Raw genomic sequence first — 25,507 nt, 5'->3', positions numbered from 1 at the left:
GTGAAAATTAACAGGTCCTAGTAGTCCTGAAACAAAAGTCCTATTTAGAAGAGTGAGGAGAGCACTACCGTTGGCATTCAGCAGCAGTCATTTTATTTCCATATAGTTAGAGAAAGATTACATACAGATACTGTGTTTGTGTTTCTGCGTCTGAGCATGCTTGGCAAGGAAGTATTTCAAAAGCAAGTCTGTTACGTTGTTCTTTCTTGAAAGATGCACCTCAGTTTAGAAACTGCAAGAGTAATGGATTTAGTACCCAAATTTTAGAATCAGACTAGAACAGAACTATCAACTTTTAAACACTTGACATTTAATGTACATTTTTTAAATAATACTTTTCTTTACAGAGAAAAGATTAATGTCAGTTACATATGACAAAACAAGATTCCCTTTGTTTGCTTTGTTTTGGATTATGTTGCCCATTAAAGCAAGCTTCATGAAAATGCTTCAGGAATTTAAGCAACTACATTTTAAATTCCTGAAAAGGTTAAGAAGGTAAAAAGTGATTAGAGCATTTTTAGCTGCCATTCAGTTAGGGATGGCATTAGAGGAAATTTCTTGGTCACAACACCGTCCTATAGCTAGGAGGCAAATAGGCATTAAGTGTATCCTGGATCTCAGAAATGATTTTAGCCTAGCACCATCTCCTTCATTCCTTCAGAAGAGTGAAAGGTACTTGATAGACTATTTTTCTTTCTTATCATGAAATAAAGAATAATGAAAACCAGTCTGTCAGCAGATCCAAAGAGATGTGCTATGTTCTTTGTTTCTCGTCTCTAAATTTGATTTGCTTAGGTAAAAACATCTTTCTAATTAATTAAGATCCTAGATGTCAGTGTGTGAGTATCCTTGTTCTCAGTAATTTGACAGGTATATGATAAAAGGGATACCTAAAATTGAGACTTTGTATACTTTGAATTTTAAAGAAAATATAGGTTATATTAGTTACTTGCTATGGTTTCCCCTAGAAAGGTATTTTATTTGGCTAACTTGCTTCTTGGTGGTGAAATATCACATATTTAAATAAAAACCCAAAGACAACTGTTAAATGAACCTGATATATAAAACACAGGCGATTAAATTATTTACATTTAAAAATACTGTGTCTATTGATGCTAATATGAAATACAGGAGAAGTCTTAGGGTATTGAAAACTTGATCTTCCCCAATAACAAGGGCCTTGTTTTTTTTTTTTTTTTTCCCCACCCCCAGTGATTTATTTAGTGAGCTTAACTACAAGACCATATTTTCTCAAAGCTGTTTTCTTCTAGTTTTGTAATATTTGCTTAGCTCAGAAAATTCATACATTTAGATTCACTCACTTCTAAGTAATGTTTAGAATTTCTCAGTTAAAATTTGAATGTTTGAGCCCCTCTGTCATGATCAGAGGGGATCTGTAGTTGAAGCCTGCTGATTGAAAACGTTTAGGTTACATAGGTATTCATTCTACCCCTTTTTCTGCCGCTTCAAAGACACTCCTTTTTTAGCCTGTTTTGCTCTCTTTTTACTCTTGGCTGATGAATAATAGTGTGTTTTCATCCCTTTTTTTTTGGTTTGTAGACTCTTAGGTTCTTCAGTATCAGGTAATGGCCCTTGTAAAGAGAATTTTGAGGTTTCTGATAACAAAGTTTTCCCCTATCTTTTCTAATTGTTTTTCATGGATTTTTAGAGTTACTGAATGGATCGCCAAGGGCCTGCCAGCCTCTGAAGCAGCGTAATTTTGACTTTCGAGAGGGCTTTCTGCTCTGAAATTTGGTGGTTAGCTAGTTCTCCCACTACTACTTTAAAAATGTGATAAAAGCTACTTTTGATTTGATCCAGTTAGAGTTCACCGAGAAATCTTAGGCTTCAGAGTTTTAAAGTCACTTAAAGTAGTTTGAGGTAGAAATGAGTTACATTATTATGTTGTGTTACTTTTATTGTGTTATTATATTACATTATTGTATCAAATGTCAGTTCAGTGCACATAATACTGATTTAAATTAAAGCAATCTTTGTAAGTATCATTAAGCTGTAGCTATTTAAAGCAATCATATGAAGTCTTTCATGAACTTTCAGCTGCTTTCTAAATTGACAAAAGCTGGTATTCAGATGGTGCAAAAACAGACCTTTAAAATGTCCTATGTTTTTCCTGTATCTTTTTTTTTTTTTTCCCAAAAGCTCCTGCTTAAGGATCTTCAATCATGCAGGTGCAGATAACTAATTAAATTGCTGATATCCTCCTGTGTTGATGTTCAAAATGAATTAAAGTGGCTGGACTTCATTTCAATATAATTTGCTAGCTTTTTGGAAGTGAGAACACTTGTAACACACTGCAAAAAGGCAGATTTTTCTCTGGTGCCTAGTTGGTGTCGTTTTTGAGCTCTTCACTAGAGAATATCCCTCCAAGAAATTCATATTCTTCTAGCCCTAATTATTATAATTATAGGAACTGTGCGTTGCTATGTACTGATTTATGCAGAGACAGATTCTATAGTAGTAGAGTATGTAGGACAGTATGCTATATAAGGTACTGGGTGTATTTGTGTATACATATAGTGTATGTAGATAGAGTATGTATTGTAGACAGAATATGTATTTTGGACATGCATATTTTAGTAGAAATTGGCAAGTTGTTACTAGAGAATCCTTTGTACTTTGTTTTTCAAATGCATTAATGCTTCTTAATTTAAATTGGAATATCCTGCCCTTTTCTAATACCCATTTTAATATTCTAAATCAAGGATGTTGGAAGCATTATATAAATAATTTTCTAATACAAATTTGGAAAATCAAATGTTTGTATTCTGTTTGAAGCTAACAAGACAAATTTTCCAGCTCTCAGCAATTAACTAGTGCTTGGTAAAGCACTAGTTCCTGTTCTACATCACCTTTAGGTTCAGACAAGTACTGTTGTGGAGCTAATAGCAATAAAGTCATGGTGAACAGCACTACCAAATATCTTTTGAAAATTACAACTACATCAAGTATTGCCATGTACTTATATCCACACAACTGGCCGCTATAGATTCAGCTCTGGCTAACGAGAGATGACTTTTGATGAAAATATTTCTACAAATGAAATAAACTAGTATTGTAACCTCATTTAAGTTCAGCTTTTGTTTCTGTATTTAAAACAACTGTACCTGTAGTACTACTCTATGGTCTCCATGAGCACTGTTTTTGCCTTAATATCTTCTATAACAGACAGAAGCAAATATGAATTTTAAATGATGATTTAGTAAGATTGGACCAGATGTAATACTCTAGATTTTCGTATTGAACTGCCTTTGGTTACAGGGAAAGAAACCAGGTAATGGGTTGTTGCTTGGAAGCATTTCTGTCTACCCCTAACTCATCACTTATTTTCTAGTATTAAATAAATACATTGTTCTAATTATTCTAACCTGAAAGAAAATTGGGGCAGAGCTAGGAGAGTTTGTAATTCCTAGTTTCTGTGGCCTTACAAGCTTGCTAATCTAAATCACTTCTGTAGTCAGATATGACAGCTCCAAGTTATCTTTATGATTCTAATCTATCATGCTGCTTGTTACGATGAATATCTTTTGTGTGCATAGTTTATACTCATATGATTTGTGTCTTGCTACTTAATATCCACACTGAGGTACTGTTGGACTGTTTTTCATCTGCTCTTTGCCTCTTGTCTTAACTTCTGAAGGAATCTTTGCTGAACTTCTGGCAATGTTGATTAAAGTTGTTTGATATACTTAAAATATCATGTTCTAATCTATTATCATTCATGACTTACCATATCAGCTGCCCTCTGATTAAACTGGAGCAGTAAAATGGTTCAGTTGTCCTCAAGAGGTATGAGTTAATGATGTTAATTTAAATGCCATGTTGCTTTGTTTAGCCATAGAGGCATTAGCAGATAGAGGAGAGTGAGTTGCTATACTCTCTTGAGAGTAACGTAGAAGAAGTTAGTATTCAATTTTAAATATTTAGTCTAAGTAAAATAGAACATAAGTGAAGTTTGGTAAGAGCAGTTATTTTTTGTAAAAGTAGTATTTTAAAGCTGCTGTGTATGGCCTGTATGAAAAAAGATGCATGCCTATCTGCAGAAGGTAAAGGATTTTAGTCTTGCTGATCAGCTTGGTGAGTTGCTTAAAGTCAACATTTTTTCCTTTTTACCTGCTGCTCTCTAGTGTTATCTGTACTTTCACACTATTGGAGTTTTAGCATGGAAGATACTAGATAAGGAGAAGGCAGTAACACCTATTAAACTGTGGGAATAGTGGTGAGGGGAAAGCCTCTGAGCTTTTTACAACTTCGCCATTCTGAGTAAGTTTTCTGAAGAAATGAGTAGACCGATAGTTGTCTGTAAGTTGCTAAGCTGAGAGAGTTTTCTTGTTTTAAATGAATACTTTCAAAGGGTAGCATCTCCTTTTCATTTTGCCTGTAGCAAGAAAGTATTCTAAAGAAGCAGAAAGTAAAGTGCATGTTTAGTGCCTCACTTTTTGGACATTCTTAAGTCACTTGGCTAAAGATCAGCATCACATTACTTAGCTTATGAGTAATGTATTGTCTGCAATTTTAATTCTGAATACAACAGAGACACAAGGTTTGTGGAGCATAAATATAGCGTTTCATGATCGCTCCTTAGTAAGATAGTTATCTTTTTCCAAGGTGTGAGCACAGTTTACATAACTGTTTAAAACACTAGTTAAGTAAACAGAAAATTAATCTTTGATTTTGTTTATTAAAATAAATAGTTTTTAATTAAAAATTAGATTTTCATTATTTTGTATTTTAATTAATTTATTTCATATTATTATATTTTAATTTAAATATTAATGATGCATGTTGTCCAGTGGATCATAGGATGAAGCTTTTTCTCTACGCTGCTGTAACTTGGTAAAAATGGTTCTTCAGGGCTAAATCTGCCGCAGTCTATTTAGTTAACTATTTTTGATATAGGAGCTGGAAGTTTGTTCTGGTACAGGTTTCTTGTTTTAGAAACCTGTAGATGAATTGGTTGAATCTCTTGAGCTGAATCTTTTGCAGGGAAATAGTCCTACAGTGATAAGAGTCCTCCAGGCAGCAGTAAATGTTGTTGCAGAGCAACAGCTCACAAGTTTCTTTTTGGTGGTGACCTTGATTTTGGTTTTGACTGACCCCCATAAATAGTGTTGAAATAATTTTAGGGGGTTGAATGCTGCAAGCCCTACTTTGGGAATTTGGGGGTGAGGGGAAAGAAAAAATATTACTTGAAATGAGTCCTGGAAAGAGTATCTAAAAATGTCAGCTTTAAATTCTAAAGTGATGAAAAATTGCCATGATTCTCTTTGTTTAGAGACAAATCTTAAAGAATGAGAATACTTGTGAGACTTGAAAGATGGTGCTTTCTCAATAGTATGCTTCCTGCAGTTTTATTCATTTCTGTTCTTGTGTGTGAAATGAAAAGAAACTTTTCCCTAGTATGCAAGGAAAATGATTGGAAGGAGACAGGACCTCATGGGGGTTGCCCCCCCTGCGTCCTGTCCCTGGAGCTACCCCCTGCAACCTTCCAAAACTGAGAAGGGCCATGTTTACTTAAGTGTGTGGAGGAGTTCCTGAGAAAGATATGAGTAGAAATGGAAAAATTTCTAAACTCTTGAAGTCATCAAATTATTTAAATGCTTTCTCAAAGCTTCTGAAGTCTCCATGAGAAGTATTTTATGTTCTGTGACAGTAGTTCAGGTTTTTAGAATAAACTCAAGGAACTAGAATAAATACATTTAAAAACTGTTTTATTGCAGGAATGTTCATACAGGTGCTTAGTGTAAATAATATTTAATATAAACAAGTTTCATGATGTCTTATCACTGTATCTTCTAACTCTTTCAGAGGCTGAAATAGAAATACTTCTGCCGTCTGCATTAGTATTAAGGTTGCAGAGTGGTACCCTCAGGTGTAAATTCTAAAAATGTTGTGTATATGGCTTAATGATTCCCATGATGGCTTAATGATATGCTGTATAGGTATCTACATCTGAAATACATGCATTCTATAGATATGAAATTAGTTTGACTATTTTATAAGTAATCTTTAGAATTGTTTGTTAACTGCTTCTAATTAACTATACTAAATGCAGTTGTGAATGGGCCTTATAAGTTGCAGAAAGGTCCATGTGCAACTGTGACCTATGTTCTGAGAAACTCAGTTTATAGACATCATTGGCCCCTAATGATAGCTGTGTTTCTCTGTAAAAGAAGCAACATGTAACTAAAACTTCTCATTTGAGAGCTTAAAATGTTATTTTTGATTTTTTTGCCTTTGCTTTTTTGTGCTTCTTCAATAACCTTTAATTATATTCAAACTGTAAATTGCATTTATGTGATATTGTCTCACCTCTTGTACCTATTGTCCTACTTTACAGTATCTGCCAAATTACTCAGATCCAAAGCTTATACTATCTTTTCTTGCTATACTTTTTGGATTGTTCCAGTTCAGTTTCTAGTGATAGAAAATCCAAGATGTCGGAAGTTACGTAACAGACTAAATTAATAACACGGATCATCTAAAGATGTGCAATATTATAATTCAGTTAGAATTCAGTTCAAAATGCCAATATATATATATTTTATTTCCCTCTAATACACTTCAGTTTTTAATTGCTACATAATGCAGTCACATCTTAAAAGATATGTTAAAATGTCAGATATGTAGTAGAGGAAAAACATTCTTTTTCCACTTAAAAAAGAGAAGGAATCTTGTAAAAAGAAAGAACATGTAGTGCTTGCAGAAAATAAGTTTGACGACAGGTCATGGAAATAGCTAATTTTTGATTAAAAATTAAAAGATTACTCAGATTGCTCTGCTACAATATTCATACTTGAACAATAATTTAGGACTTTACTAGAAGTGTTAATTTTCTTTTGACATTTTTGATTTTTCTCTTGAGTATGCTCTACATTCATACAAAGCAGCCAAGGTATATGAAGCAGAAATTTTACATGGAGCATAAAATTCACAAAAAAATAGTCAGGAATGGAAGATTCTTTCTATGTTTAAGGTACCTACTCAAATAAACAGTCTCATTTGCTTTTAGGAGAGCACACTGCTTCTTAAATCATTTTTTGACATGTGTAAAACCCAACTGCAGTGATTTAAGCCATAGATTATATATTTACTTTTATTCTTTGTTTTTCCAGATTACAACTGGTTTGTGATATTCTGCAGGATTGCATATATTTATATAGAGAGGTTAATGAATGGTGATTTGGAAGTTAGCAGAAAGGTACAATCTCATTTGTTTTAGGTATCTATGTTTATATCTTTTTATCTCTTTTCTGTTCAGCTTAATTAGGTGAAGCCTAGAACAAGACATTGTAATAATTCAAATAATTCTTGCTTTTATTTAGTTCCACCTAAGATATAGATAAATACACACACACACACACACACACACACACAATAACAACAAAATCAACTTAACTTTTAACATCTAAATTTTATCAGAACTCTCCTTACTGCAGAGGAATAAGTAACCTTTTATTCCTCAAGTGGCACCTGATGGTCTATTCAGAAAGTCTTAGTGTATGAAACTCAAGAAAACTGTAATAGAGAACCTTTAATTTTAAAGTGTATTTATGTACTGTTTATTTACTCTATATTTTTATGAATTTTTTTTTCATTCATGTGGTACTTCAAAATGAGCTTGTAAAATAAGAGTGGAGGGCAACTATGAACAGTCATATTGCATTGTTCCTGGGGAATCACTATTCTAGAACTGAATTTATACCTATGTCAATAGGGTTTTACTCTAGTACAAAAGCAATGGTGAATTTCCTAATTAGTGTAGAATTTTATTTATTTATATCTTTTTTACCTAGCTTGATAATGAATTAGACTGTTTATTTTTTTTCTTCCTAATTGAACAGCATTTTAAATCTCTGCAGGAGACTTTAAGGAACTGGGTCATGTCTTGAGAAATGTTTAGTCATAACCATGATTAAGAAAACATGATTCTTCGGAAAGCCATCTATCTTTTAAATACTACTGTCATAATTTGGAAAGGATGTTTACACTGGAGGTTATTTTTACTGTATCTTATAGGTAATGGTCCTCTGGATACAAGTTTGTGCTGTAAAATCAAAGCCTTTCTGTGGTTAAATGTCTAGACTTCACAGTTGTAGAAAATCACTTTTCACTTGTATTTCCAAGCAATACTTTACAGGAATAGATTTAATACATTGTAAATAAAAGGAGGTAAAATCTTAATGGAGAAATGCCAATTGAGAGCTTTGGCAAAAAGCAACATGTTGAAGTAAACCATTGTCTCCTTCACAGTCTTTGTCTCCGTCAGTCTATATGAAATTCCTGCGTTGCCTTTTTGCTTTTGTAAAACTCAGTCATATTCCTGCTCCACCTTCAGCTTTTTCCTGTCCAAGTTGAAGAGTCCCAGCCTTTTTTGGCCTGTTTTTATAAGGCAACTATTTGAGCCTTTTAATTTTTGGTTGGCCTTCTCTGCCTTTGCTCTGCTTCTGCTGATAGCACAGATATTTCAGTTTGCAATTCAGATGAACTGCGCTGTTATTTTTTCTAGTTAATTGTAGGTCAGAACCATATGGTCTGTGCAACTATCTTACTCTGTGCAAATTTGAACTTTGCATCATATTTAGGAAATGGGATCAGAAGAGTTTTGAACAGAAATTATTGCTAAAACAAATGCACATGATTCATTCCAGTAATGTGAAGAAATGGGCAAGCTTAGAGTTCAGCCTAGCTTTTTTTACTCTTTTCACAGCTTCTTTTTACTGCTGGTAAAAATACACTGACTAGATTTAAAAGTAACCGGACAGAAGGAAGAAGGAAGCACTGACTACTATTTTTTTTTTTTTTAAATCTCTTTGGGGTAAGGAATATTAAAGTTTAAGGATCTCTTATGCACAACAGTACTACAGACTGCTTCCTACAGATAAGGGTAACAAAGGTACCTGAAACTGCTTTCTTTGCTTTTGACTGTAGCAAGAGCTCTAGGCTATCTCCTAGTAGCTGACCAGACAACTAGGTTTACTTAACAACTAGAATTTCCTGATATTAACATTACACTGCCTTAAAAATATGGTGGTATTTAGAAAAGGAAATGTAAAAACAAGATAATTAGTAATCTTATTTCAGTGATTTGAGTCTTACTCTTCAGTGATGCTGTTTTGTATGCTTAGTCTTTTGTCTCCGGTCATGGGACCTTACTTTTAAGTCAGCAGCAATACAGGGGAAGTTTGGATTATACTAAGTCAATACTGTGCCATGAATAAAGATAATTTCAGTAAATGTTAATCTGATTCAAATAATAAAAATGTTAAATAACTCAAAATGTTGCAGTTGACGCAGAGATAATCCTAAGAGCTTAACTTAAAGCACTTCAGGCATATAAGAAATGGATGTTTAATAACTTATGATAATAAAACTTTTTAAAGTGTCAAATCGAGCACTCAGTCATGAGACTTTCTGATTCTCTGAAAAGCACTTAAATGGTATGGAACTGTGATACTAAGTGGAACACAGTTAATAATACATCTGCTCAAAATGGTTTATTTCATTAGCCTTCAAAGTACAGAGGCAGCTCCTGACTGAGTGGCTGTGTCTTCACTGTGTCCGACTGAGTGGCTGTGTCTTCACTGTGTCCTTCTTCCACGACAGCTGAGGATGATGCAAGGCAACACAGACAAGCTTCTGGCAAAATGTTCCCCTTCCCAGCTTCTTCCTTGTGGCAGCTTTGCCAATCTTTCCTGACAATCTGGATTAAGAAATTAAATCATTTAAAAATTGATTGTCTATGTAGTGAATTGCTCTCACTTGGATTAAACTCCTAGACCAGCTCATGCGAGCACCAGTCAAGGGATAGTGCTGGTGTGAGGGGGAAAAAGGACAGTACTGTAGCAGCATGGCTGGAATGGACTGCAGAAGGGAAGCATCAAGGTAGTGTGTTTATGTTCTTGCAGTTAAGGATGTCAGAAATAACTTTTTGTCAAAAAAGTGTCAGAAAATTTTGTTGCATAAATCATCTGTTGTAAGAAGCTACTATTAAATGCAATTTTGCTAAAAACTGCCCTTGGTGTTATCCTCACTAATTGGTACTGATGATGGAAGAATTCTGTTGTGCAGACATATCTTTAGCTGGAAACTTATTTTAAGCCAGTTTATTTCAGATGGTGGTTCTTTGCTCTACTTTTTATGTATGCTACCCTAACTACTAGAGAAGAATGAAACATTTACAAGACTCTGTATTTGAGATGACAGTTATCTATAGGAGGATAATGCAGAAATTGAGTTTTAGGGTGAGATGAGTTGTGGATGAGCGCAGTGTTTTGAAGCAGAAATGGTTTAGATAACTTTGCAGGAAGGAGGGGAGTTGTACATTTCATTTGATGCTACAAATAGGCAGCAGATGACAGCCCCCTGCTTCAAAAAGCCTTGAGCCTAATAAAAGAAGTTTAAAAAAAAATGTGGGAGGGGTAAAACCCAAGAGAAAAGGAGGGGTAGAAGAGGGAGAAAACTGCTCAGAGATATCCATTTCACCTCTAAGAACTGTACTTGTGCATTTTAGTTGCTGTCAAATTTAAGGGGCCATGGGCAGCATAAAGCTTTCATAACTACATTAAAATTAACACATCCACCCTGTTAAGAGGGAAGAACAGTACTTGCCCTCGGACATTTTGTGCGTTTAGCTGTATGCACTGTGTATTGTAATGCTCATCAGTTCTGTCAGAGGAAGAATATCATTATTTCTGCATTACATGAGAACTGGATTTTTCACAAGATAATTGGCAGAAAAAAAAAGTCTTAGTAAAACAACTGTTTCCCCTTTGCACATTCTGTACAGTTCAAGTGTTACAGAGAGATTTGAAGCATTTTATCTGGATTTATCTTTAAGCATTTTACTAAGCAGTTTAATCATTCCTATGGCCATTTGTATTTACCACTAGCATATCGGGCGAGTTGTAAATACATTACATGAAGTATTTAGTAATGTCAAACAGCAAGAGTGTAGAAAGCACTTCTGATTAATCTGGAAAAGATTATCATCACCAGTATGCTTGTCTAAATTCAGATTTCTTTCAAATTTAGCTGACATAATAGGATCAGCATCCACATATTTTCTAAGAGTAGTCACTTGGCTTCTTTAATTGTTCTAGTTGTTTAAACAGTTGTTTAAACTCACCAGCATGAAATAAAACAGTTAATCTGAAAGACAACATCAGAAGCAACATGTCCCAATACTGTGCTGAATATGAGTGAAGTTTATTTACAGATGCTGGTTTTGTGGCATTGGAATAGCCAGTTTTTAGGGAACAGCAAATGTTTATTCAGATGACTCTTTCTCATCTCTTGAGAGCACTGAGGCTTGTAGCACAAAGCAATATAGCTAAGTCATTATAAAGTGCATATGAAAGAACCTAGGTTGCATGTCAGAAGTGTTCACCTTGTTTTCAGAAGATGGTATGTAACGTTAGCCTCATTAATAAAGAGACTCGCAAGAAAACTCCTGGTATGTCATGAACAGGGTATAAGTATGAAATTTCATACATGACTGAATTTTCTAATTTCTGAATGAAGTTCAGTGCAGAACTTTTTTTTTTTTTTTTTTTGTTAACATTATAAATACTTATGCAGGAGGTGAAAGACAGGTGGCTTAGCTATATTGGTATTGATTTTGTTTTTTCCTGTTGCTTCTTTACAGTTGACTTTTATCAGATTTAAAAGACTTGTGGGAGGAAGAACAAATGCCTTTGGTCTAATATTCTAGATTTTTTTGTTTTTAATATGGATTAATGCCATAAAAAGAGTTATGAATTGGAGTCAATAACCACTAATTTCACTCAGAAAATATGCTATACTGATACTATAGTTTTACTTAGAAAACAAAGATGATATGATAAATCTTTTTTTTATGTCAAAAGCTAGTTAGTTCCCTTTTTTGTTACTTCAGAAATAGAGGAAGTTTTATCTCAAAAGTCTAGAGTGTGCATGGAGTAACAGAATATGTGCTTTGATAGTTTTGCAAGAATTTTTGCCAGTGCTCACATGATGTTGATTCAGTTGCACTTCATTTCCTGATGTGTTTTAGCTATAACTTGTTTTCATTAAGTATCTTCCTTTAAAATACTGAATCTCACACTGTGTAACTTGCAGTTTATGTTTTTCCTTTTAAATGTATCATTTCTTTTTTTTCGCCCCATTAGCAAGTCAAAGAACACAGCAAGGCTCTAATTCTTTGTCTTTCATTTTATCATTCCACTAGGGCGTTTTAGATGTACTCTCTGCAAATCCAAACTGTGGGTCATGCTGCAGGTTCAAATTCTAGGGCAGCTTTTTCCTTATTGAGCTAGTGAGATGTATTGCTTTAGATGACACTAAATGCATTAAATAATCTTTCTCGGTATAGAGCCTCAAATGTGTTCCTTCCTCTGTATGGAATCCAGAGCGTTTAATCATATTCTTGTTGACAGCAAGTTTAACTTAATGTGCCACATTTTAATTCTATGACTATTTAGAACTATTAGGACTATTTAGGCTGTTAAAAGCCCTTTGCTGAGGGCTTCTTAAAGTCCAGAGAAGCTGGTATTTGTTCTTTGGTTTCTTGGCTTGTTCCAGTTTGGAAAGTTAACTTTCCTTATTAAAATACTGGGTCAGATGTACATCCAGCCATCTTATCTGTTCGGACTAAGGGCTTCAAGATCCTACCCCTATGTATTTGTTTAGTAACCTAAGTCCAGCTAGCAGAGCATGGAGGAGCCATGGGTTTATTACTCTGTCCCTTTTATAGAAGTACTCTAGATGAATAAGAGTTTCTCCTATAGTCTGTAAAGTGCTAGTAACCAAAATGTCTTACTGCTACAATTTCAATGCCTTCCTGGGTGAAGAGGTTGACAGAAGTAATGCTCTCTGAGATCCTTTGTTACTTAAAAAAAAAATCTAATCTCAAATAAACTAAAATGTTGCTACAGATGTTAAATAGCTAGAAGCAAAGTTACAACACACAATTCCCCAAGGTAGAGCAATCAGAGCATTCTTAAGGCCTGTGTTGAAGCAAATCAAAAATTATCAAGAACAGAATTCTCTCAATCACAAAATTCCCCACTATCCACCCAGCAGCATACCTTTTTTGGGGGAAAAAAAAGTCTAGAGACAATTCAGCTCCATCTTGTTAATGAAAGTCTTTAAAGTAATTCAAATAATCATCTAGAAATAGCAGTTTGTTTGATATTTTTCCTGTTTTTATGCGATTTATTGGAATTCTTAATTTTTGTCATCTGGATTAAAGACATGTTTGTGCTAAATAAAAATTTCATTTTAATCTATAGTGTTTAACAAAGAGCAAGCATTACACATTTCTAATGCAGCCAGACTGAACAAATAACTGGATTTTTGTAACCTAACATGAGGATGTCCTGGGATATGTTTCTTGGGAAGCTGCATTTCGGTCTGGGGAAATTTGCCAGGAAATGTTAGTGTCCTCTGCTGATGAAAGATATTGGCAAAGCAACTTAGCTCTGCAGAAATAAATTTTGATTTCTCACCCCACCCCCCCACTGCTGGTATAGGGGTAGATTATAATGCAGAGTTGTGGAGTTTTTTTATGCTGTTTTAGGGAGTGGTGCATACAGTTATAAACTGAATTCAGGATGGAGAAAGAGAAGTCCTTTGCATTTATGCCTCTGACATAATTTAATGTTTTAGTTACAAATGTTTTCCCAACATAGCTTTCTTTCCCTATAGCTTTTATTTGAGCCATTCTGCAACAAGTGGAAAAATATGAATGTGTTTTTGTGTAAACAGTAGAGTCTATGTTAGATAATATATTTACAATATTTAGCAGATTTATTTTATTTTTCTTATTTCATATTTTAAAGTTAATTTACTTCACCGAGAAGAATGATTCTGAAATCTGATGCGTTTCCTCTATTAAGTTGTCTGTAGAGGGATGTTTTGGTTACTTTGCACACATTTCCCAGATTCAGCCCTGCTCTTGCAAATATGTGTATAAATATTCCTATGGACTGGAGTGACAAAGCATATATGTATGAACTGGAATGGGAACTCCACCTAATTAGTTTGCAGAATGCCATGGAATTTATGAAAAACATAAGGGAAATCATGAGGTTAAACATGAAAATTTTAGTGCATACTACTCTTTCCCAAAATAACTTGTGGAATCCTCAGAAACCAACTGTGGAGGAAGCTAAAGAACCACAATGAGTATGAAGTACAAGGATAATGTTAAAAAGAGTAATGTTGTCATGGAAACTGTTCCAAAACCAGTGTAGCCCCAGGAGTAGCACCAGACCTCATGAAGGTGTCCATGGTTGCTCTGGGATGAACTCTGGTAACACAACTTTGTTAGCAATACTGCATGACTGTAGGAAAATGAGGCATTTTTATCTGCAGTTCAATTTCAGTGTATTTTCCCTGGCATTAATCAATTCTTCAGTAGAAGAAACCATATAGTTAGTCGTTTCTGAGTAGTGTCTATGCCAAGAAAAATTTTGGCCAATCCTTTGTAGTTAAGGGTGTATCATCTTCCTTGGTAGACACTGTCCTTTCATTATCTTCTGAGTAGTTCTTCCTGCGCAGTTACTTCAACAAGTTCCAGCAGGTGTAACTAACGTTAGCTGCTTTTTAATTCCTTGGACTGATTTTATATGTATAATTAAACATTGTAATTCTCCTAGCTTGTTTTTGTTACGTTTTGTTAAGTTTGTTAAGTTTTAAAGCCTGCTCTGCAGTGAAGATTAATGCAAAATATTTTAGCTCCTCTAGAAATAGCAGGCTTATTTCTTAATGAATTTCCAGAAGTGTAGGGTGCTTTCACCCCTTTTGTTGGCCTAACTTTCTGATTTATTGTGAAACCCATGATTTAAACTGCAGTTAGCTATTTGCTCTTGAATTCAAACTGGTGCTTTTAATTATGTTTCTCCACTTTGGGTGTTAGAATTGGTGCTTCTTTTTATCTGACTAATGAGAGTTTCTTTTTTCTAAAATGCATTAATAAGCACTTTCGCAGGCATTGTGAAGAGTAAGTCCAGTGTAGTTCCCTTGGTAGACCTAGCTACCACTGGTAGATGCTTTTAGTTACAATCTGAAATTAGAAGAGTTCTCTTCTTGGTTCCTAAGTGCAAGAAAAGCTGAGCCTCTCTGCTTTCTCAGAGCTCCTAAGGAACAGCTTTTGCCTTTCTGCGTTACAAGGACAGCTTTCAGTACCCAGTCTCTCTTACTCACTTCACTTCACTTACATCAACAAAAAGTGTTAAATGGAGCTAGATCTGAAAATTCTAGGTTTACACAAAAATAGAGCTTTTTATATGCAGAAAGCTTTTTCGTTGATTGGGGATGCATATTTCCCATGTTTTGGTAACTGTGCTGGGCAACTGTAATGATTACAGTTTGGCTGAGAGAAACGAGCCCAGAAGAAACAGCTTCTTAATTGATTTGTTTTGCTGCTCACAAAGCACTGCGTGGTTATATAACGTCTCCAAAGAGTTTAGGCATCGGAAAGAAAGAGGTGACAAATAATTCTATATCTCAGATCTCAGCAGTGTTTCTGGTAGGCTTAACAGTAGAGAAGGGATGTACTTAACTTTTTTGATTGTAAATAGTCTTGTCATTTTTAGATGCCTATGTGCGTTGTGCTGCATCGCAGGAGGCAAAATGCAAGGCTGGGCAGAAAGCATTTCCTGGGGATAAACAACTGAAACGGCTATGCGTAACCAGGGCTGAGATTTCATATTGGGCCTCTAAAGACAAAAGAGTCTGTGTTTTCTCTGGGCTGTAAACCTATTACTTTGAAGCAATAGCTTTGCTCTGTGTTGTCCGCAGCTGGGAATATACAACTTTTTGGCAGAATGCCCAGATAGAGGACCTGCCTTTTAATGTTCTGCTATGAGTCTGTCATCTGGATCAGAACGGATATTTGCATTTGGATATGGATATTTGGGTATAGGAGGCTATAAAAATCTAAGCAGGAATGGGACGGTGACTTCATGAACACACAGATAGCTTCTGGCAGAATGGTGTTTCCTCTTTCCGGTGCTGATGTATTGCCAAATGTTGACAGGATTTTTGTGTAGTTGACATAATTGTCATTTTAGTGTACAGGATTTTAGATTTGGAAAAAGTAATTTGGAAGCCTGTGATTTACAAAATCATATTTATTTTATGTCAGCCTCCATATTAAAGCTGTTTTATAGTTAAGGGAACGAGGATATTTCAGTGCATTTTCTACTAACGCATTAGTGCTATCCATTGCAAGGGTAAAGAATAGCTGTCACATGGTTTGCTAGTCCATTTCATATACTGTCCCCTCAAAGTTAGTGTTTTCTGCAATAACCTTGCAAAATAATCCAAAAATAAATTTTGATGGAAGAACTGTAATATTTATGTCACTGCGTATAGTAGTTAATCATGCCAATGACACGTTGCATTAGTCAGTTGTTAGGGGAATCAGTTACTCCAGCCCTGCTCTCTGCTGTATGTATGCATGTTCAGAAATTAAGTCTTGTTAACGCACAGAAAGAAAATCTTACTTTCCTGTCTGCATAGAAGGCAAAACTGAACCAAAGCTATTAAAGGCAATGCACCTTGGATTCCTAGTATAAGATCAAAGCTTAAAGAGCCCATCATAGAAGCACAATCAAGTGGGTTTAAGCAGAGCAGGTATGACTGATAGCACTTGAGCACTTGAACTGATAGCTGAGATCTCAAATACATGAAGGAACTGGTATAACAATATAGGGCCTATTCTGAAAGGGCAGAACCTCAAGTAGTGTGAATGGTTTATTTGACTTTAAATGCCCAACTGTAAGATGAGTATATGCAAATCAAGACTGCATCTGAACAAACATTTTGGTGCTGCTTTGACCTTTAGAAAATATTTTGTGACAGAAGAAATATTTTGCTTGAAGTCTAGAAAAAACAAACATGCCCACACAAAGCTGTGAATGCTTATTGTTCTTTGTTTCTCAGTCCACCATTTTCCCATACAGTTCAGTGCTATATGTCTTGCACATAACGAGTAAAATCCTTTCCTACACAGTTCAAAGGCACATAGCCATGTTTCTCACAGCAAACCACATAGATACTTTGTTATTGTGGTGGAGCATGTGCATGGTTGAAGGGAAACTAATAGTACCTTATTTAAAGTGAACTTTCAAAATCACAATTAAGATTTTAAAAGATGCCCTTTATTTTCAGATATGTTCAGTCCTCATAAATAATTGGCAGGAATATACTTATTATGCTCTTTTTTTTTTTCTTTTGTGGACTAGAAATTGTTGTGGATCTAGACTTACAAAATGTTACTCTCAGAAGTCAAAACAAGAGTTTGCATCAAAATGCAAAGTACTCTGCCAATAAAAACAGACACCAATATATGCTGTGTACGCAGCAAATGGTTGTATTTAAACAAAATCTTAGGAATATGTTATTGGTTTTTAAGTGCAAATTTGTCTGAAAGTGAATCTTAAAACTTTCTCATTTTTTGGCATATTCTCAGCAAACCACTGTAAAATATTGCGGAAAGTGAGTAGCGATGCCTGTTTCACAAAAAGAAATTTTTCAGTTATTAATGCTTGCATTCTTTTAAAAGGTGCTTTAATAACCATTTTTCTGCAAACAAAACTACCAAGTCTAGTTCTGTTGTGGAGTGAGACATCTGCTTCATCTTTCATGTTTGCATTACAGTACTGATCTATTATTCAGTCCATAAAACAGGAAACCAAATCAAATACTTTTTCAATTAAGTACACCTTTTTAATATTAGCATGTTTATTTAGAATATGTATTAGAAAACTTTCCGATATTTTGTTTGTTTTTAAAATAACATTTTACAGATCCACTGTTTGGGAAGGAAAAAAAAAATTTTTTGAAATTATTATTGAGCAATAAATATTTCACATTCATCACAAAATATTTATCCTCAACATAACAACCATAATCTTAGCTAATTCATCCTGTAACTGTATTTTGTGCTCACTGCCATCCTGCAGACAGAATGTTTTTCATGCACATGCCGCTTGAAACTTCCATTTTCCTTTGCCACATAAGAAGAAGTTTGGATGCAGTCTTGAGATGCAGACTCCAATGGCAGACGTGAGAGTTTCCAGTGTAGCCAGCATCAACGAGCAGCCGTCTGTGGGAGGGCTCCTAGACTTCTGAAGCAAGCAGGGCAAAATGCCTGGACAAATTTTTGTTGGCTTGGCAGCTTTTTAGCAGAAGAGCTTCAACACAGCCCCTGGCTCAATGCGAGCAGAACCTGCTGGTTAGTGGTAGAGCATCTGGTTTTCCGTGTGGCTTTGTGGCTGGCTGTGCTGTGGGTGAGAATGTGTGGTTGGACGGGGAAGGCAGAGGCTACTTAGTAGTGCTGCAATGCAAATATTGATAGATTTGGGAGAGGAGCGCTGAGCTTCACCCAGGCAGTACAAAATAACAATGGGCCTCAGCAGTTGGCTCAATGGTCAGTTAAAGAATGCAGCTGGCTTCAAGCTGTCCTGCCCTCTAGCCTTCCATTGATTCTTTATGACTTTGAGACTTTTTTTCTCTTTTGCCATAATTTACTTTGTCTTCAATATACAGATACTCTCTTATACTTCAGGGAAATATTAAAGATTAATAAATATTTCTAGAAAAGGTACTAAAGGTGACAAAGTATTACAGAAATATCAAAGGGTGGGAGTTTTTAAAGGGTTTATCTCTAAATTATTACCTTAATGTTTGCTGTCGCTTTGTTTGATAGGCTCAGAACAAAGAAACAAAAGTACTGGCTGCTGCAAAGGTGATTGATACTAAGTCGGAAGAAGAACTAGAAGATTACATGGTTGAGATTGACATTTTAGCATCCTGTGATCATCCTAATATTGTTAAGCTCCTAGATGCTTTCTACTATGAAAATAATCTATGGGTACGTATTTTTTGTCTCTAAATGCTTTAACTTGTGTTAAAAGTATATTGAAATTTCATTTTTCCTGACTTAAATATAAATATTACTTTATTTAATTAGTGTATCTATTCTATGTTGTTACTGTTAGGATAACTGCCTACAGTTTCAAAACTTATTTGCAAATTGTGAATATGACTTCTAGCAAACTGTCCTTAAAATTGAACTAGCTGAATCATCCAGTCAGCAGCTTGAAACTAATATTCGGAAATTAGCAGTTTATTTACATGCATAGGGAGAGTTCTTAGGCTGTGCATATTGGTAACAGCAGGACTCAGATTTTAATTACATTAGTGCAGCTGGATTTGGAAACTGCAACTGCAAAATTAATTTGGGTCTGAAAAAGTCAATCGTTAAGTTTGTGTTTATTTTACATCCAGTTGAATTCATTGGTATCCAGCAGGGAGGGCAGTTAACTAGGACTTGAACCATAATTAGTTTACTAAAAATCTAGACCTTTTGCAAAGAGAAATATAGTGTGTATTCCTACAACTCTTCCTCAGTGTTCTGCTAATTCCTTTGCTCTGCATGATTTTGGGTAATGAATATATATACATATATTTTTTATTTTAGGTGACTTGATATATTTGTAAATAATTTTGGGGTTGCATAAAGAAAATACAGATGTCATCTTGTTTTTTTTGTTTGTTTGTTTGTTTTTAAGTTTATAATGCAGAAAAAAAAAAAAAAACAAAAGAGTAACATAGGAGGTTTCCCTGGGGTCATACGAGTCTGCTTTGTTCCTTAAGCACAAAAACAATGAGTGTGTAATACCATGCTTCCTGAGGTAGATTTATTTTGATGGGCTTTGTGAACACTCAAGTGATCTGAATGGAGAGTAAAAAGATATTGTGTTACAGAGTGGAATAATGAAAACATTTCCATGCATAAAGGTCAGCATGAAAGCAAGTATGCATAGGGGCAGAATATGAAATTTGAGTGGATGAGTTCACTGGTAGAGCAAAGATGGTAGGAAATGGAAGATGAAATCTAAGATATAAAATTGCATATATATGGTTACTGTAAAGTAGCAGTGCTATGAGAGCAGCAGGGAGAGAACCATCACAATGTGAGAAGCAAACAGAATTAAGTGTCAGGGAAAAAAAAAAAAAAAAAAAAGAGTTGGACATAAAACAGGCCATTTGGCTTTCCAGTTTTAAAAACACACCTTCTTTACCAAAGAGAGATTTGCCTCAGATCAAACAGCAAATTTTAGAGAAAAATTATTTATCCTGATTCTCCTGTTCCTAATTTCTTGGTTGTGGATATGTAGAAGTATAAAAATGGTGTGACAGTTTAGAGTACTTATGAAGAATTGCACTTACTGTGTCACATTGTTGCAGTGATGGTTAATAATAATTTGAAGTAGTGTTATATCACATAAGTGGTAAATATGCATGTTACTGAATATAGCATAATTTAGACCTTTCTCTTGGATGAATCATTATGTTCTGACCTTAAAAGTACTCTGCATCAAGTAGTCAATATTCTAGGAAATAAAATCTTGAATTGTGGCAAGAAATTCTCTTTACCATCAGTCTGAAAGTTATAATTAAAATTTAAAGAAGTTTTAATTTAAAGAAAAAGGAAAAAAAAAATGGAGTGGCTTTCCTTTTGTTTTCTCCCTATTCTCCTCCTTACTTTGTTTTCTTTCGGTTCTTTTCAACATAATTTCTAGCTCAAAATGGTGGTGGTTTTAGTTTTGTTTCACAAGGAATTTGATAAATGAAATTTGAATTCTTTTTAGTATTATTAGATTCTGGGATAAGAATTACAGGCATCAATAAGAAAGGATAAAAATGAATGAAAATATTTCAGTTTACTCATTAAACATTTATTTTCTGATTTTATTTATTTATTTTCTGAATATATTTTGCCATGTCTTTATTTCAGATGAAAGAAATTTATACGGAAAAACAGAAGTTTCTTCCACTAGAAAAATCATGTAGCTTCTGTTCTTGGACTTTTTGATCAAAGAGGGATTATCATATAGACAGGCAGTGTAATAATTGAGAAGTGAGTTTTGAGGGATTTTCTAAATCACATTACAAGAAGTCAGATACAAGTTGACCCTAATACGTTTCATTATCGAATTTTATATTTGGATTAGTGCTTTTGTCTGAGAATCTCCAAGGATTTTTCAAACAATTTGCTTGAGCTTCACAGTCCTAAATTTACTTGGGCAATATACACATATTTTGAGGAGGTTATGAAGTAATTTATCAAGAAAAAATAGCTTGAAAATCATGTCTCCTGATAATGTTCCTTTAAACAATGATTCATTTCAGCAGAAGTATTTAATTATTAATTTATGTATTCTTTTGTTTGTATACAGATCCTGATCGAATTCTGTGCAGGTGGAGCAGTAGATGCAGTAATGTTAGGTAAACAAATGTTCATTTGCTTTGCAAAACACATTTTTAATGTATTGGATCCTCTAAATACTTGTGATGACTTTTCTCATGCTCTTATGAAGCTCTCTGTTGTTATACGCTGATCAATATGAACCTTTTTCAGGATATGATTCTTCCCCTTGCCTAGTCATCCTTCAAATTATCTTCTTCCCCTTGCCTAGTCATCCTTCAAATTATCTTACGATATTTTTTTATATAAACCTCAAAGTTAGATTTTCTGTACTAGTCCTCAAATTAGTTGAATGCTAATACCAGTAGATAGAGGATCTTGTTTTTAATATTTCTGTGTAGCAATCTCTAAATTAGATAACTTTTTCACAGTTCAGATAAGGAGGTACAGATCTTTCATAATAAAGATCTTTCCGGGTACAGGCAAGGAAGTTTTTGCTCCCCTGAAGTTATTTGAAAATCTGCTATTAATCTAGATAGAGTGAGAATTTTGAACTAGAATTATTTCTCTAATACAATGTATACAGAACCTGTCAGCTTTATTAGTTATTTTTATATTTACTTCTAGGCTGATCATTATGAATAAATAAGGATATAAAAATGCAAAAATGTTGTATTTATTTCTCTCTCTCTCTCTCTCTCTCTCTCTTTCTGTCTCTGTCTCTCTCTTTTAGAGCTTGAGAGACCATTAACAGAGCCACAGATCAAAGTCGTGTGCAGGCAGACACTGGAAGCATTGAACTACTTGCATGAAAATAAGATAATCCACAGAGATCTAAAAGCTGGCAATATTCTTTTCACATTAGATGGAGACATCAAACTAGGTAAGCAAGACATCAAACCTCATCCCCAGAACTTCAGGTGGTAATATAGTTGTATTTTCTCTAGGCTGTATTTTGACTGGGTTTACTATATATGTATTTAAATGTAATTCTAAGAATAATCTTTTTTTTTTTTTTAATAATATTGTTACTGTGAAAAAGAGATAAAGCTCGAGTAAGTGTCCAAACCATGGTTGACAAATTTATCATAAACTTCAAAATTCACATCCTTACCCCCACTAAAAACACTTATTCCTTTTGTTTCTTCCATTATTTCTGTGTGTATAGAAGTAAAATTCTTAACTACTCATCATTGCACTGATACTATGATGGAACAATCTGGAAGAAAACTATTTGTTTTAAATTAGTTTTCTCTATTAGTTTTAGAAATATTAGTTTTCTCTTGTTGTTTCCTATTATTTAAATTTAACCAAGTGTCCAAATTTTCCCTCTGATGTGCTGGGGAATCTGTGAATCTGTGAGGAATCACGAAGACTTCCTGGCCACTTTTTGAGGGTGAGCAGTCTCCCTTCATCTAGCCAGGAAAAGACAGCAATTATCTGATCCAGTGGCGTCAGGGCTTCCTCAGGGACAAATGTGCAGAAGCCTTTACGGCCTTTACAGTGGCTGTGCCAGTGACAAGCTCCGTGACATAGCAGTTTTGTTCAGGTTTCAAAAACTTCTCTGTGTGGCACCTGGGATCAGGCTACTGCTTTAGATTCAAGATGTATAGAGGGTAAAGATAAGGAGAATCTAAAGATCACCACCGTTAACTGAAGGTCTAACTCCCAGCCTGGCCACAGCTGTGCTTTTTAAAGGTAAACCAGGCATGTCCAGATTCACTAGATATATTTACTACCTACCTCTTACTGATCGCAGTCCTGGTGCATGGCCAGGTGTTAAGGTATAATACATCATCTCTGCTAAGAAATTGAGAATAATTAAGCAGCTGTTTTGATAGGTTGATCCATTAGCATGTCTGTGTTTCTGCACAGATTCACTTGCACAAGACTATTGTTTGTACTTAAAATACCTACATGGGCCTTTCTTTCCATCTGCAAAGTATGGATAATTTTTTTTCCACTAAGCCTGAAGATTAGGAATGGACTCGCATGCCAAATGTATAATGTAGTGGAGCTATTCTCTTTAGTTTATAAGCACTGCAGAAAGAGAAACCATAATAAGATTCGTACGACCAGAGACACATTCATTTGTTTCTGTTCATTTTAATTGCCTCATATGACCTGCTTCCTGCTCACGTGGACTGGAACAATGTTAAGCTTTTGTCAAGCTTGATTGATGTCAAGGTACTATGTTTTATGGATACATGCAGTTTTGCTAACTGTGTTTCCTAAAGGAGATTTACTTTATTTTTGAAAAGTGTACAGCACCATTCCAGGAGCTGCTTACTCCTTGTAACCTGTCTATACTCTTTGCTTCTAGCACATACAACAACACCAAAAACTTAAATCTCTCTTTTGTAAATATAGGAAGGGCCAATAGATTCCCCTTGCTGCATATTATTTTCATGATAATATTTATGCCTTTAGAATCTGTAGTCTCTCAGTATTTGATATTTTGTATTTCAACAAATAACTCTCTTAATCCTGACTTTTTTTTCAGAGCAAAATTAGACTTCTCAAGTGTTGAGCTCATCAAGTCATTTTGGACAGATTAAAGCCAGGAACATATGGCTGTTTATCCCTCCGATCTGATCAGTAGATCTTCATTAAGAAACGCTACTTTTGTAACAGATGTGTAACACTTAAATATAATTGTCTTTTTTTCTAAATATTTTCTAAATAGGAAATGTCATGCTTTACAGATGAATAATAGTAATCCAAAAGTTATGTTGATTTTTAGTCAGATCTTACATCAAAGGTGAATATGCAAGATATCAAATAATATAAAATGAAAAATTAAGTGGAAAGAAATCTGAGGTAGAGAACAATGACAACACAAAAATCTCGCTGTAGGAAGCTTTGAATCCTGAAATCAAAAATTGAATGAGTTGTCAAATTATTAAAGTAGGTTAATATGCCATTTCTGAGTAATTCCTACATAGGTTAGAGGAAAAAAAATCTACCGATTAAAAATAATGTAATGCATTTGCCCTTACAGCAAATATGTGCATCTGTATTGCCCCACACAGTTTAATGCTGATATGGCTTTCTAAGCAGTGAAGAATAGTATTTATTAAATATCTTCTTTTAGGGATGTTGACCTGTGTGTATCAGCACTCAGTTATCAAAACAAATTATTCGTTTCACTTTAGAGTTTTACCTAATACTGTAGAAAGTTTGCTTTGTAAAACAAAATGCTCTAAATCAAAGTTGTTAAGTGTAAAAATACAATGCATGTTTCACCACCAAGTTAATAGTATTTTTACTGTTTGTATTAAGCGGACTTTGGAGTATCAGCTAAAAATACAAGAACAATACAGAGACGCGACTCTTTTATTGGCACACCATATTGGTAAGTGCACTGCTTTGCTGACCTTCTAATTGAAACAAATGCTTTAGTATCATCTCCGTTGTTAACGTTACAAGCTTGATAAAAGAATTATTAAGTATTAAAGAATAGCATCTGCTTCTTAAATGTTTTCAGTGGTCTGGTTTTTCCTAATAAAATGCATGCTGTTTTTTCTAATTCTGTGCATCATTCTCTCCTGTTTGCAGGATGGCTCCAGAAGTAGTCATGTGTGAGACGTCTAAAGACAGGCCTTACGATTACAAGGCTGATATTTGGTCTCTTGGCATTACTTTAATAGAAATGGCTCAAATAGAGCCACCTCATCATGAACTAAATCCAATGCGAGTGCTTCTGAAAATAGCAAAATCTGATCCTCCTACATTAGCACAGCCTTCAAAATGGTCAGTATTTTAATGATGGATTCTTGTGCTCTATCCCAGTTTGTAGATTTTGATTTTGAGATATGCCAAGATTCTTAATTTACACTCGTTTGCATGGTCGTGTTAAACTTTATGGGACTGACTTCATGCACAAGTTAGATACATGCTCTCTCTATATATGTGTTTTTGTTGTAGTTCTCTAGAAGTTTCCATACTGAAGAATGTTGCACATTCTGAGAAGTTTGAAAAACAATTTAGCATTAAAATATACATAAAGTAGCTCTTTAATAGTGCAGTAAAAGATCTAAAGATAAAATGAAAAAAAAGAAAATCAGTAAAAGGAGACCTTTAAGGACTTCATACTTTAAAAAAAAAAAAAAAAAAGATTTTAAAAGCCATTCATTATAATACGTTATTGTGTTAACAGTTAGTGGTATAGGAGATGGGGTATATTGTAAATTCAGTGCCAAGATAAACCCTTCTAAAAATGGAAGAATATTGTTAAGATATTTGTATCGCATCGCTCTTTTCATTCATGTACAATCCTGTTTTCTC

The 25,507-nt window shown here is 34.5% G+C and overlaps 1 protein-coding gene across 1 annotated transcript in view; it reads left to right on the top strand.

The window, feature by feature from the left end:
* The window catches only part of SLK (STE20 like kinase), a 43,304-nt gene that overhangs the window by 2,060 nt on the left and 15,737 nt on the right, over positions 1-25,507 (top strand). The window contains exons 2-6 of the mRNA XM_010227354.2: positions 18,716-18,880; positions 21,252-21,300; positions 21,954-22,103; positions 24,503-24,575; positions 24,779-24,973. Of these exons, the coding sequence (XP_010225656.2) occupies positions 18,716-18,880; positions 21,252-21,300; positions 21,954-22,103; positions 24,503-24,575; positions 24,779-24,973 (632 nt within the window). The remainder of the gene's footprint in view (positions 1-18,715; positions 18,881-21,251; positions 21,301-21,953; positions 22,104-24,502; positions 24,576-24,778; positions 24,974-25,507) is intronic.

Source organism: Tinamus guttatus, unplaced genomic scaffold (assembly GCF_059628265.1).
Source record: "Tinamus guttatus ecotype Peru unplaced genomic scaffold, ASM5962826v1 Tinamus_guttatus_pri_ptg000314l, whole genome shotgun sequence".
Classification (NCBI taxonomy): domain Eukaryota; kingdom Metazoa; phylum Chordata; class Aves; order Tinamiformes; family Tinamidae; genus Tinamus; species Tinamus guttatus.
This window is presented reverse-complemented; position numbering and strand designations above follow the sequence as displayed.